Below are 13,578 nucleotides of genomic sequence, written 5' to 3' on the forward strand. Positions count from 1 at the left end.
TAATCTGTTAACATAAATATATAGAGAGCAGAAGTGATTTTAAACAAATTATAGTCACAATGGAAAACACGATGTGTTTTCATACTATTAAGTTCATAAAAATACCCAACACTCAATGTTGTTATTCATTACTGAGATATTTCATATGTACTAAATAAGGTGAATCATTCTGAATGCTTCAAACGCTCTCTATATTATCAGAAGATTTGCTATATTAGAAGCATTAAAAAGTTATCTTTCATTATTACTTATTGTTGACATTTCATTCAAAAGTTAGATATGATCAAATGTACTTTACTTTCAATAGAAAAAAACTACAAAAACCCCATCAATTCTAAGGTTTTTCAATAACTGCTTATGAAATACATATCTTTCTTTAAAAATGAATTAATAATAAAGTGACAGATAGCTGCATGAACAAAACAGAAAATAATTTTCTTTCTATACAGAACTTAAAGGATAGGGTAATTGTTACAGACTCTTGGCAACCGACTCATAAAACAACGGTAATCCCCCAAGGCACTGTGATAATCTTTTGCAAATTTCTGATAAGCAAAGTCAATGAGGAGGTCAGATTCACTGGACAACACTAGTAAAGTGACAACTGCAGTGATTCACTTACCAACTGTGTGCCAAGAAATGTCACAAAATGCAGAAAAATTCACAAAACACTCTCTCGCTTAGCAAAAGAAATTGCTGGGCTCAGTGGTGAAGGAGTACTTGTATAGAATAAAACAGATAACCTTATTTTTACACAGAAATCAAAGGATCTGCTAGCTTTTATAGAATCTTTTAACATTTTCAATTTCATTAACAAGATACATTAAGTTGTTACTCTTCAAAAGAAAACTCACCAAATCAATTTTCTCCATCTCAGAATTTAGGACATTAGTAGGCAGAAGAACATCAGAATTTTGGTTGCATGAAATATATTCTGTCGGTTGAACTTTGGGTGCTGGAAATGTAATTTCGTGTATCTTGGACTCGGATGATAAACAGAGCTGATAGGAATAAGGAATAGTCCCTTCCTCATAATTGGGTGGGAATATAATGGCATTGCTTGAATGGGGAATGGGAGCAAAGCATGGAAGAAATGTCAGATTCCCCGACTGTCGGAGTTTCATCATAATAACTAGAGTTACAGTCAAGAGGAACAGAAAGGAGATCAAAGTTAAGGCCAGCACTAGATAGAACTGGAGCTCAGACTGTTGCTCTGAATCCACGGTTTGGTTATTTATTTCTGGCAGTGCCTCTTGGAAGTTTTCAGCAAAGATCAGATTGAGACTGACTGTAGCAGAGAGCGGGGGTTGCCCATTATCCTTCACTAAGACCACGAGCTTCTGTTTCAGAGCATCTCTTTCCAGAAACGTCCGCAGTGTCCTGATTTCACCCGTGTGGGCACCAATTGTGAAGAGTCCTGGCTCAGTAGCTTGCAGTAGATGATAAGACAGCCAGGCATTGTGCCCAGAGTCAGAGTCCACAGCCACCACCTTTGTAACTAGGTACCCCATCTCTGCCGAGCGAGGCACCATCTCAAAGGAGGCTGAGCCCTCTGCTCCTGGAGACGGATACAGAATTTGAGGGCTTTGGTCATTTTGGTCCTGGATGAACAATCTTAATGTTGCATTGCTGCTGAGAGGAGGGGAGCCTCCATCTTCAGCCTTCACCTGTACCTCAAACTCCCTGAGTTGCTCATAGTCAAAAGACCTTTGAGAATAGAGGGTGCCACTTTCTGAGTTAATGGAGAGGTAAGATGGGAGAGGTAATGCCTCTATTTTGCTAGTGAGGATGGAGTAGGTGATCCTAGCGTTGCTACCAAGATCGGGGTCCACAGCTTTGATGCTGAAGATGGAGGCGCTAGCAGGATTGTTCTCTGCCACATAAACAGTGTATGAGGATTTCTCAAAGGTAGGGGCATTATCATTGATATCAGAAATTTCCAGTGAGATGGTTTTCTGTGTAGAAAGAGGGGGTGTACCTTTGTCTGTGGCTGTGATTGTAAGATTGTACGCTGGGGTGCTTTCTCTATCTAAGGGACCATCTGTTAGCAGCTTATAGTAGCTATTAGCTGCTGTTACTATTCTGAATGGGGAAGCATTCTGTAAATGACAGTTGACCTCCCCATTATCCCCCGAATCTTTATCCTTTATATTGATAAGGGCAACTAATGTTCCTAATGGAGAGTTTTCAGGAATTTCTCTGGATGAGGAAGCGAGAATCACTTCTGGGGCATTGTCATTCACATCTACCAGATTTACTTCAATGTTACAATGAGCCACTAAGCCACCTCCATCTCTTGCTTCTACCACCATTGTGTATTTCTCTGTTTCCTCAAAATCCAGCTCTTCCCTTATTGTTATAATTCCATTATGTGGCTCTAACTCAAATTTTTGATGCACATTATCATCAATGCTGCTAAAGCAATAGTTGATCTGGCCATTGGAACCATCATCTTTGTCTGTAGCTTTAACTTGTATTACAGTAGATCCCTTTGACACATTCTCTTTGAGGCTGATTTTGTACACTTTTTGACTGAAGACAGGTGGGTTGTCATTAGCATCTATGACTGTAATTTGTATTTTGGCTGTTCCAGTTTTTGCAGGGTTTCCTCCGTCAAGAGCAGTAAGGGTTAAACTAACAGTACTTTCACTTTCACGATCCAATTGTTTTTCCAGTACTAATTCTGCATACTTGTTTAAAGAGTCTTGCTTGCTAATTGCTAAAATGAAATATTTATTAATGCTTAAATGATAATTCTGAAGAGAATTTGTTCCAATATCAGGATCTTCTGCTTGTCGAAGAAGAAATGTAGCTCCTGGTAAAGTGGATTCAATTATTTCTAGCTTGATATCATCATTTAAGAAATGTGGTGCATTGTCATTAATATCCTGGATCTCTACTGTTATGTAAAATATGTCCATGGGGTTTGTACTCACCACTTCAAAACTGATGGGGCAGAGTGCAGTTTCCCCACAGATTTCCTCTCTGTCAATCCTGTCTTTTACATACAGATTCCCATTTTCAGCATTAATGGAGAAGTATTGCTTTTTGCCTAAAGAAAGGATATGTAGGTTGCGATTTCCCACTTCTGCAATACTCAGTTTCAGATCCTTGGCAAGATTCCCCACAATGGAACCCTTTCCCATTTCCTCTGGAATTGAATAGCGAAGATGCTCTGAGACAGTCTGGCAGACGAAAGACAATAAGAAGAGGAGACGTACTTGCCTTTTTACAGATCTGCTCTTAGCTTTGCTCCTGCCGTCCATCTCACCTGCGGTGAAAAGTGCTTTGTGCAATCCAGTAAGCTGAGGAGTTTAAATTCCCATTAGAAAGAAAGCATCAAGAGGTTCCTGGGATTCTCCTGAGTTTTATCTACACTGCAGTGATTTTCTTTTCTCTGCCATGGTCGGTAAGTGTCCCTCAATCCTCTCTTTGACTGCTCTGTACTCGGTGACTGGATAGTGAGAAGGCAGGAAGCCCCATTAGATTTCCAGCTCCTTTCTGGGAACTATGTTGGCCAACAGCGGCACTCTGAGTCTTAGATGCAGAACTGCAAGAAGCATCTTAAATACATTCAGATTTTCCCCATTTTGATTATTTTGATTGTGATGGACAGCTGAATTTGTAGCGCTTATAGTAAAAAATGTGTGTTTAAACAGTTTTTTGTGTACTTTTATCAATAGAACAAGCAATATTTCATCTCTGTACCTAGATAGCCACACTTCATTTCTACCGCATTCCTATCTCCAGTGACCCTTCTCTCCTGATAATCAATGTGCCACAAAAGCAAAATGTATGCAAGTTTCTGAGTGCTCCTGAGCATTTCATTGGATTATATTGATATAACTGAATCACAATATTGGTGGTGCCTGATTATACTGACTTTTCATGAAGAAAAGAAAGATCGTTGTGAAATTACAATGTAATCTATTGAATATTATTTTGCATCTAAAGTAACCTGAGGAAGAACACAAATGCCAGTGTCTAGAAGTGCTGTCCTTGTTATATTCCCTGTGGTGAGTTCACACATTATATGTTAGGGTATTTGGCTCAATTAGTAATTGCATAGTACACAGAAATTTGTAGCTGAAAGATCTTGATGGTGTTCTAATATATTTCATGACTGGTTCAGTGAAATTAAAACTTTGAATTTAGAAATATGTATGCATGATAATACAATTCTATTAATAAATATATATTTCCTGGTGAAGGATTTTTAATAAAGTTTGTCAAGGTGTTCATTTGAACTCTCTAAAGGCTTAGCACTGTGATGTAGGATAGAATTCCTCCAAATAAGCTGCTATGCACACATTCAATGGGGAAAAATGGAAATTATATCCTTTAAATATAGGATAATGAAATATAAAGATTTTCTTCAGCTTTGAACCCTGTTTTCATCATCTAGCATATTTAGTTGTGTTGCCAATGCTTCAAACAAGTCTTAGGAAAGTTGGTTACGTAATTTTAAATTACTTTTAAACCTAATCCTTAGACTTTTTGTTCTCACTTTATAAAGATGTAGAAGAAATGAAGTAATATTCACTTCTTGTCATTAAATTAAACCTTATTTATTTAAAACAGAATATTATAAGGAACAGGAATGATTTAGATCTTGCCAAAGTTTATTGTTGAGTCGTCATCTAAAGCAGTGTTTCTTGACCTCTGTAGCTGTAAGATGTCATAATTCCCGGGTCAGCATGCTGGGAGTTGAAATCCATACATCTAAAAGTTGCTGAGGTTGGGAAACACTGCTTTAAAATGATAGAGTTTTTCTTGGAACTAATCATATTCTTATTTGTGGCCCATCAATAATGTCTGGAAGGAAAGAATGGAAGATTTCATCCTCTTCTTACTCTCAACCTGCTGCAGTGCAATCTTTGCCTACTCGATGTTAAAAGTAGTGTTTTCTGGCTTTGGCAGCTGAAGTCCTGCAATCCAATTTGTCTATTGGGGTTTAAATTTTGCTTTGAAGACCCCTTTATTTCAAATGGCTACTGTATGCAGTGACAAGAATATTTCGTCAACTGGGTTACAATAGTATGTTGCCAGTCCTAGGCTGCATCAAGGAGGGAATAGTATCAAGATCAAGTGAAGCATTAGTACCACTTTACACTGCAATGGTAAGACCATACTTGGAATACTGCACCTACTTCTGGTAACCACTATACAAATATATATTCTCATATATATAATATATATATTCTTATTCTCCAAAGCACTAGAGGGCAGGACAAGAAGTAATGGATGGAAAATGTGACATCTGTGTCTCTCTCTCTGAGAGATTAAGGAAAAGTGGACTGCAGACACTATTCTGAGAGGTCTTATAATAACTTCCTGCAACCCCACTGAGCATCACACCTGGATAGTTCCAAAACAAAGGCATCGTGTATGGTCTCTAAGTGTGGCATGTATCGTAGCAAACATGGATGAATTATTCAACCAATCACTGTGAGTGACTAGACTCAAAAAAAGATTAAATGAGAATTAATATGATTGCTTCTTTTCTCCAAACATGGACTCTGTGCAGAGAAGTGGTGAAACAGTTTAGGAAAAGATGAGATGCACAACAATCCAACCTTCTCAGTCTGACCATTTGGCACATTTTGGGCGGGTAGGTAATGTGTCCCTAGTTTTTTTTTTAAAACCCAGCCATAAATGATAAACGTAATGAATTGTATCCATTTTAACCACATTCCTGGCAGATTGTGAAGGTTCAATTTCTTAGTTGGCGAAAGCTCTAATTAGTAGATTCCTGAAGAAACTGCAACGACATCTCCAACTTTTCACCAGAATCAAGTTAGAAGCTTAGATGTCTTTCTTGGAGGGTGTTCAGGGTTCTCCGAGACACCTGATCCTTGTCTCAATATCCCAATGTGATTTTGATATCATGGAATGCCTCTGTAGGCATTCTAATGTGTGCAGATTCCAGATTCTCTGTTTCTCTTTTGCCCTTCTTGAAAAGGTCCAGTCTAAATTTCTAAGGGTTGTATTAATTCAGTTCTAAAGGAGGCAGGGCTGTTCAATATCGAAACTTGTGCATGGATCTGCATTATAACACATTGGCTGAAACTACTGTTCTTCTCGACAGGACTGAGCCCTTTCCTTATCAATATGGATTAGAACCATTTTATTAAAACTCCAGCATCTCACCTCTCCAAGAAGGAATTCCTAATGATGGGCTCTAAATATGCACTTAGTGCATTTAAACAAAGTATTAAATATCAGGAAGTTCAATAGGACAGGAAGAATGTTTTCTTGAACAGACAGGGCCCACTTCCCAAACCAGCTAAATATTTATATTACGGTATATAGCTGTCTCTAAATTTTGGAGGGCATTAACTATAGAATGCTGTAAATGCTCTGCTCAGAGCAATTCTGGAGGGCCTATAGAAAAAAGTTCCATATGATCTGTGTTTCTGTGGAAAAGGGGCCATTGAAAGTGTAGCCAATATCCTGTTGTATTGTCCTCTCTACAGCGATCCACGGACTCTTACCTGATTAAATATCCCAGGAAACTCTGATTATTTTTATATAAAAGTTTATTGTTGGAGCAGTATGATTCAGTTTCTCTGAATTTAGCTAAGTTTTGTTGCAATGTATATAAAATTAGGCAGACTTTGGTCACCCATTGATTTCTCCATCAATTGTAATATATTACTATGGCTTGTTCTGTTCTGTTTTGTTTTATTTTAATGTTTAATTTTTTTGTGCTGGTCCATTAACTGTAATAAAGATCGAATTAGACTGAATAATGCCTGCAGAGTTTTTATTACATGCAAAATGTCCAAGAACTCTGCTTATGTTAATGAGGACTTTATTTTAAAGTTACCAAGATCTGTTTTTTGAGATCTGCATGTTTGCCCAAGTCATTGCCGAATCATTTCATACAAATTAATCTAAATTGTTTTTACAGTAGTGCTGTATTTGGTATGTAAAAGCTTCTAAACTATACTTTTCTGTCCTTTCTTCTGTATGAAATTTACATTTCCAGCCTTTGAAATTCATACAATCGCTATATTGTTTAACTGAATTCTATTTATATCAATCAGCTGTAATTAGGTTCTGTCACAAAGATCTTTTCACTGATATTTTTTTTCATGTATCTCAAAACTGTCTTCTATATTTTAAATGTGGAAGTCTACAACTGCAATAGGCAAAAATCACTATATAGTTGCAGATGTTATAAATGCAACTCATATTTTGTCCCTCTTTTTGAGTTCCTAAGGTTGGGATGGCTTCTACCATTTTCATGCATGTGCAAATAAGAGAGTGATGAAGTGACACAGGTTCTTCTTTTCTTATAATCTGCTGCTTAAGTGTAGTGAATAAAGAGGAAGTGTCATTTACTGACTTAGACTTGTGAACCTATGTCACATGATCACTCTCTTATTAGCACTATAAAAAAGAGTTCCGAATTGTAAACTGCTTTGACAGATTTATCAGAAAGTGTGGAATATGTTAGGAAAAAAGGAGAACAGCTAACAAAAAGCCCAAGTTGTTTTTCATTATCATATATCACTTGAAAATCAGCATGCCTCCCTGGAGCCATCTTTGAGCATTTCCAGGGTTGCCACAGCAAGGCTTGCTGGAGCTGTGGGAAAGGAAGGGTGGGGGGGAGTAGAGATAGCTGAGGGGGATATGAAGCCAAAATAACATTCTTTCTTCTGGGAACCAAGGACACTCTCACCAGCACCTGGAGAGGTGTGGTAGGGAGGCATCCAGGGTGGAGAGAGAGACCTGTTTGGGGCATAAGATGGATGTGTGTAATGTAGGGGAGAACTTTGGACTTTGAATCGGTTGGGAAAACCTGGGGGATTTCAGATTCGGGTTTTCACCAGCTGTGCTAATAATGATATGCCTAATAAATCTATACTTTGAGGAACTCTGCCTTGGAGTTTTGATTTTCTATGGGCTATTACTTGGAACCCTGACAGCATGTACACTTGATACGGCATTTTTGAATTGTTTTTATGCCTCCTAATTTGTAACAAAATTTCTTCTGTGCTTGGTTGATTAGATTACTCTGTAACTCAAATATAATTACCGTACTATTCAGAGTATAAGATGCTCTGGAGTATAAGACACACATTAGTTTTTGTGTAGGAAAACAATAAAAAAAATTCCGCCTCTGCCTGCCAGCATCCATCGATATTCATCTAGCTAGCGTCCTTGCAGCAAACAGCAAATAGCCTGGTTAGCTTCAGCATGTTATCACAGCCTGATTCAGCATGAGCAGCTGATTGGTGGTTGGATCGGGCTCCCAGAATACCACTAATCAGCTGTTCCAAGTTGTGGGGATCTCCACAGCCCATTACTGCCTCTGCATGTTATGTTTTTGACCTACATGCGTCACATTTTTGGCCTTCGTACGTAGCATTTTCTCCCTTTGCGCACTCTATTTTAGATCATTGCAGGCTGCTAGGATTGCCATACCACATCATTGCATTTTCGGCTCCTGTGCATTCCATTTTTGGCCTCTGCGCGTCACGTTTTCGGCTTCCGTATGCCCCATTTTGACCTCCACATGTCATGTTTTCAGCCAGTTCCAGGTGACAGGGATCCCTGTGGCCTGGAACGGGTCTAAAATGGAGTGTGCAAAGGCTGAAAACACGACACATAGAAGCTGAAAACAGTCAAAGATAAAGGCCAGTGGGTGGGCCGGGCTTTGACAACATTCGCTGTATATGATGCACAGTCATTTCCACCCGCTTATACTCCCAAAAATATGGGAGCAGAAGTGATTTTAAACAAATTATAGTCACAATGGAAAACACGATGTGTGTTCATACTATTAAGTTCATAAAAATACCCAACACTCAATATTGGTATTCATTACTGAGATATTTCATATGTACTAAATAAGGTGAATCATTCTGAATGCTTCAAACGCTCTCTATATTATCAGAAGATTTGTTATAGTAGAAGCATTAAAAAGTTACCTTTCATTATTACTTATTACTTATTATTACTTATTACATTTCATTCAAAAGTTAGATATGATCAAATGTACTTGTTTACTTTCAATAGAAAAAAAACTACAAAAAACCCATCAATTGTAAGGTTTTTCAATAACTACTTATTAAATACTTATCTTTCTTTAAAAATGAATTAATAATAAAGCGACAGATAGCTGCATGAACAAAACAGAAAATAATTTTCTTTCTATACAGAACTTAAAGGATTGGGTAATTGTTACAGACTCTTAGCAACCGACTCATAAAACAACTGTAATCCCCCAAGGCACTGTGATAATCTTTTGCAAATTTCTGATAAACAAAGTCAATGGGGAAGTCAGATTCACTTGACAACATTAGTAAAGTGACAACTGCAGTGATTCACTTACCAACTGTGTGCCAAGAAAGGTCACAAAATGCAGAAACACTTTCTCGCTTAGCAAAAGAAATTGCTGGGCTCAGTTGTGAAGGAGTACTTGTATACAATAAAGTAGATAACCTTATTTTTACACAGAAATCAAAGGATCTGGTAGCTTTTATAGAATCTTTTAACATTTTCAATTTCATTAACAAGATATATTAAGTTGTTACTCTTCAAAAGAAAACTCACCAAATCAATTTTCTCCATCTCAGAATTTAGGGTATTAGTAGGCAGAAGAACATCAGAATTTTGGTTGCATGAAATATATTCTGTAGGTTGACCTTTGGGTGCTGGAAAAGTAATTTCATGTATCTTGGACTCAGATGATAAACAGAGCTGATAGGAATAAGGAATAGTCCCTTCCTCATAATTGGGTGGGAATATAATGGCATTGCTTGAATGGGGAATGGGAGCAAAGCATGGAAGAAATGTCAGATTCCCCGACTGTCGGAGTTTCATCATAATAACTAGAGTTACAGTCAAGAGGAACAGAAAGGAGATCAAAGTTAAGGCCAGCACTAGATAGAACTGGAGCTCAGACTGTTGCTCTGAATCCATGGTTTGGTTATTTATTTCTGGCAGTGCCTCTTGGAAGTTTTCAGCAAAGATCAGATTGAGACTGACTGTAGCAGAGAGCGGGGGTTGCCCATTATCCTTCACCAAGACCACTAGCTTCTGTTTCAGAGCATCCCTTTCCAGAAACGTCCGCAGTGTCCTGATTTCACCTGTGTGGGCACCAATTGTGAAGAGTCCTGGCTCAGTAGCTTGCAGTAGATGATAAGACAGCCAGGCATTGTGCCCAGAGTCAGAGTCCACAGCCACCACCTTTGTAACCAGGTACCCCATCTCTGCCGAGCGAGGCACCATCTCAAAGGAGCCTGAGCCCTCTGCTCCTGGAGAGGGATACAGAATTTGAGGGCTTTGGTCATTTTGGTCCTGGATGAACAATCTCAATGTGGCATTTCTGCTGAGAGGAGGGGAGCCTCCATCTTCAGCCTTCACCTGTACCTCAAACTCCCTGAGTTGCTCATAGTCAAAAGACCTTTGCGAATAGAGGGTGCCACTTTCTGAGTTAATGGAGAGGTAAGATGGGAGAGGTAGTGCCTCTATTTTGCTAGTGAGGATGGAGTAGGTGATCCTAGCGTTGCCACCAAGATCGGGGTCCACAGCTTTGATGCTGAAGATGGAGGCGCTAGCAGGATTGTTCTCTGCCACATAAACAGTGTATAAGGATTTTTCAAAGTTAGGGGCATTATCATTGATATCCGAAATCTCCAGTGAGATGGTTTTCTGTGTAGAAAGAGGGGGTGTACCTTTGTCTGTGGCTGTGATTGTAAGATTGTATGCTGGGGTGCTTTCTCTATCTAAGGGACCATCTGTTAGCAGCTTATAGTAGTTATTAGCTGCTGATACTATTTTGAATGGGGAAGCATTCTGTAAATGGCAGTTGACCTCCCCATTATCCCCCGAATCTTTATCCTTTATATTGATACGGGCAACTAATGTTCCTAATGGAGAGTTTTCAGGAATTTCTCTGGATGAGGAAGCGAGAATCACTTCTGGGGCATTGTCATTCACATCTACCAGATTTACTTCAATGTTACAATGAGCCACTAAGCCACCTCCATCTCTTGCTTCTACCACCATTGTGTATTTCTCTGTTTCCTCAAAATCCAGCTCTTCCCTTATTGTTATAATTCCATAATGTGGCTCTAACTCAAATTTTTGATGCACATTATCGTCAATGTTGCTAAAGAAATAGTTGATCTGGCCATAGGAACCATCATCTTTGTCTGTAGCTTTGACTTCTATTACAGTAGATCCCTTTGACACATTCTCTTTGAGGCTGATTTTGTATACTTTTTGATTGAAGACAGGTGGGTTGTCATTAGCATCTATGACTGTAATTTGTATTTTGGCTGTTCCAGTTTTTGCAGGGTTTCCTCCGTCAAGAGCAGTAAGGGTTAAACTAACAGTACTTTCACTTTCACGATCCAACTGTTTTTCCAGTACTAATTCTGCATACTTGTTTAAAGAGTCTTGCTTGCTAATTGCTAAAATGAAATATTTATTAATGCTTAAATGATAATTCTGAAGAGAATTTGTTCCAATATCAGGATCTTCTGCTTGTCGAAGGAGAAATGTAGCTCCTGGTAAAGTGGATTCACTTATCTCTAGCTTGATATCACCATTTAAGAAATGTGGTGCATTGTCATTAATATCCTGGATCTCTACTGTTATGTAAAACATGTCCATGCGGTTTGTACTCACCACTTCAAAACTGATGGGGCAGAGCGCAGTTTCCCCACAGATTTCCTCTCTGTCAATCCTGTCTTTTACATACAGATTCCCATTTTCAGCATTAATGGAGAAGTATTGCTTTTTGCCTAAAGAAAGGATATGCAGGTTGCGATTTCCCACTTCTGCAATACTCAGTTTCAGATCCTTGGCAAGATTCCCCACAATGGAACCCTTTCCCATTTCCTCTGGAATTGAATAGCGAAGATGCTCTGAGAAAGTCTGGCAGACAAAAGACAATAAGAAGAGGAGACGTACTTGCCTTTTTACAGATCTGCTCTTAGCTTTGCTCCTGCCGTCCATCTCACCTGCGGTGAAAAGTGCTTTGTGCAATCCAGTAAGCTGAGGAGTTTAAATTCCCATTAGAAAGAAAGCATCAAGAGGTTCCTACGATTCTCCTGAGTTTTATCTACACTGCAGTGGTTTTCTTTTCTCTGCCATGGTCGGTGAATGTCCCCCAATTCTCTCTTTGACTGCTCTGCACTCGGTGACTGGATAGTCAGAAGGCAGGAAGCCCCATTAGATTTCCAGCTCCTTTCTGGGAACTATGTTGGCCAACAGCGGCACTCTGAGTCTCAGATGCAGAACTGCAAGAAATGTCTAGATCTAGGCTTTTAGAAAGAAATATCAAGGGATCTCCTACATGTAATAATGCAATGTCTTTTAAATTTCTGAATAGTTCTTTCTAGTTATGCAATAAATAAAAATGTTTTTGTTAGAGTTTTCTTGGTGCAATATATGTTTAATGGAGGAAAAAAGTCTATGATTAGTATAAATATTTTCAATTATTTCATCTGCAATATTATATTCATGTGTAATATTATAGCAATATTCCTATTTGTTAGATTGTTTTCAGACTTTTAAAGATGTTATATTGTCAGCTTTTTTCAATAACAACTTCCAGAAATACATATGCAACTTCCTTAAATCAATATGGATGTTACTTTAAATTCCTTGTTAATCTTAAAAGATATTGTGAAGTTGATTGTGCTTATCGTAGAGGTCACAGTAGCAGATATTATTTTGACTGGGAAAGGGCTTTTAAATGGCAATTAACATACCTCATTACCCTGCCCCCCACAAGCCTTATATTTTACATATAGTGATACAAATCTAAAGCAGAATCTTCAGGTATTTCTTTGGATAAGGAGGCAAAAAATCAGTCCTGATGCGTCCACATCTGATAGGTTTGTTTCAACAGTGCCATTACCTAGCTTTCTCTAACTTTAATTCATTCTAAGCATTTGCTTTCCTTATACCAGCTGTACACGCTAAGTTTACCTGTCAGAACTCTTCCATTGTAATCCCTTTCATTTCTTTTTTTTTTGTGTTCAGATCTTCAGTAAGCTCTTTCTGTAGCTACACTGGTTTGCTGTTCTGGAATGGTCTCCTGTCCTGCATTTTTCTTCCCAGTGGAATTGTTTTCAATTCTGTATTCTCTTTTAAGAACTTATCCTGTCTTGGCTTGTCCCTGTCCTTTTCCTTCCTATCCCATGCAATCCCATTTATCCTTGCTCTGACTATGGTTAGTTTTTAGCTTCCCTTAAAATCAAGAACATAAGAAATACATTGCCATTCCCTCAATGTTGTGCTTTGCCCACTTCCTCAGTTAAGCCATTTCTATGAGTTAGAACCTTGACACTTCCTCCTCTCTCTGAAGGTGAAATTTGTCAGCAAAACAAATCAGAACTTTCCTGGAAGGTCTATACTTGGCTGGGCCTCCCAACAATTGGAATGATTTCCCATTTGTATGACTTCAGGACTCTTTGAATAGTTTCTGATAATATTGACCAGTTCATTCATTTTGATTTTTGAGCATGAAGGAATATTATTAACAAATAATACAATTCCTCCCTGCTTTCTGTTGCTTTTTTTCCCCTTTTAAATAAACTGCATCCTTCAATT

The 13,578-nt window shown here is 38.3% G+C and overlaps 1 protein-coding gene across 1 annotated transcript; it reads right to left on the reverse strand.

Annotated features, from left to right (window-relative positions):
- Positions 1 to 773: 773 nt before the first annotated feature.
- Positions 774 to 12,197, reverse strand: LOC148044462 (uncharacterized). Its single transcript, XM_087722123.1, has 2 exons — positions 9,475 to 12,197; positions 774 to 3,314 (listed from the first exon to the last, which is right to left on the reverse strand). Exons 1-2 carry the CDS (start codon positions 11,974 to 11,976, stop codon positions 774 to 776), a joined length of 5,043 nt encoding a protein of 1,680 aa, XP_087578249.1. The 5' UTR covers positions 11,977 to 12,197.
- Between the last annotated feature and the right edge of the window lie 1,381 nt (positions 12,198 to 13,578).

The sequence above is a fragment of the Thamnophis sirtalis genome, unplaced genomic scaffold (genome assembly GCF_051295495.1).
Source record: "Thamnophis sirtalis isolate CommonGarterSnake01/CBP01778 unplaced genomic scaffold, rThaSir2_p1.2 scaffold_8, whole genome shotgun sequence".
NCBI classification, from domain to species: domain Eukaryota; kingdom Metazoa; phylum Chordata; class Lepidosauria; order Squamata; family Natricidae; genus Thamnophis; species Thamnophis sirtalis.

Coding starts and splice junctions, on each gene's coding strand:
- LOC148044462 (XM_087722123.1), bottom strand. CDS start 11,976: ATGGACGGCAGGAGCAAAGCTAAGAGCAGATCTGTAAAAAGGCAAGTA. Junction 3,315..9,474: donor ATAAAAGCTACCAGATCCTT/TGATTTCTGTGT, acceptor ATGGGAATTTAA/ACTCCTCAGCTTACTGGATT.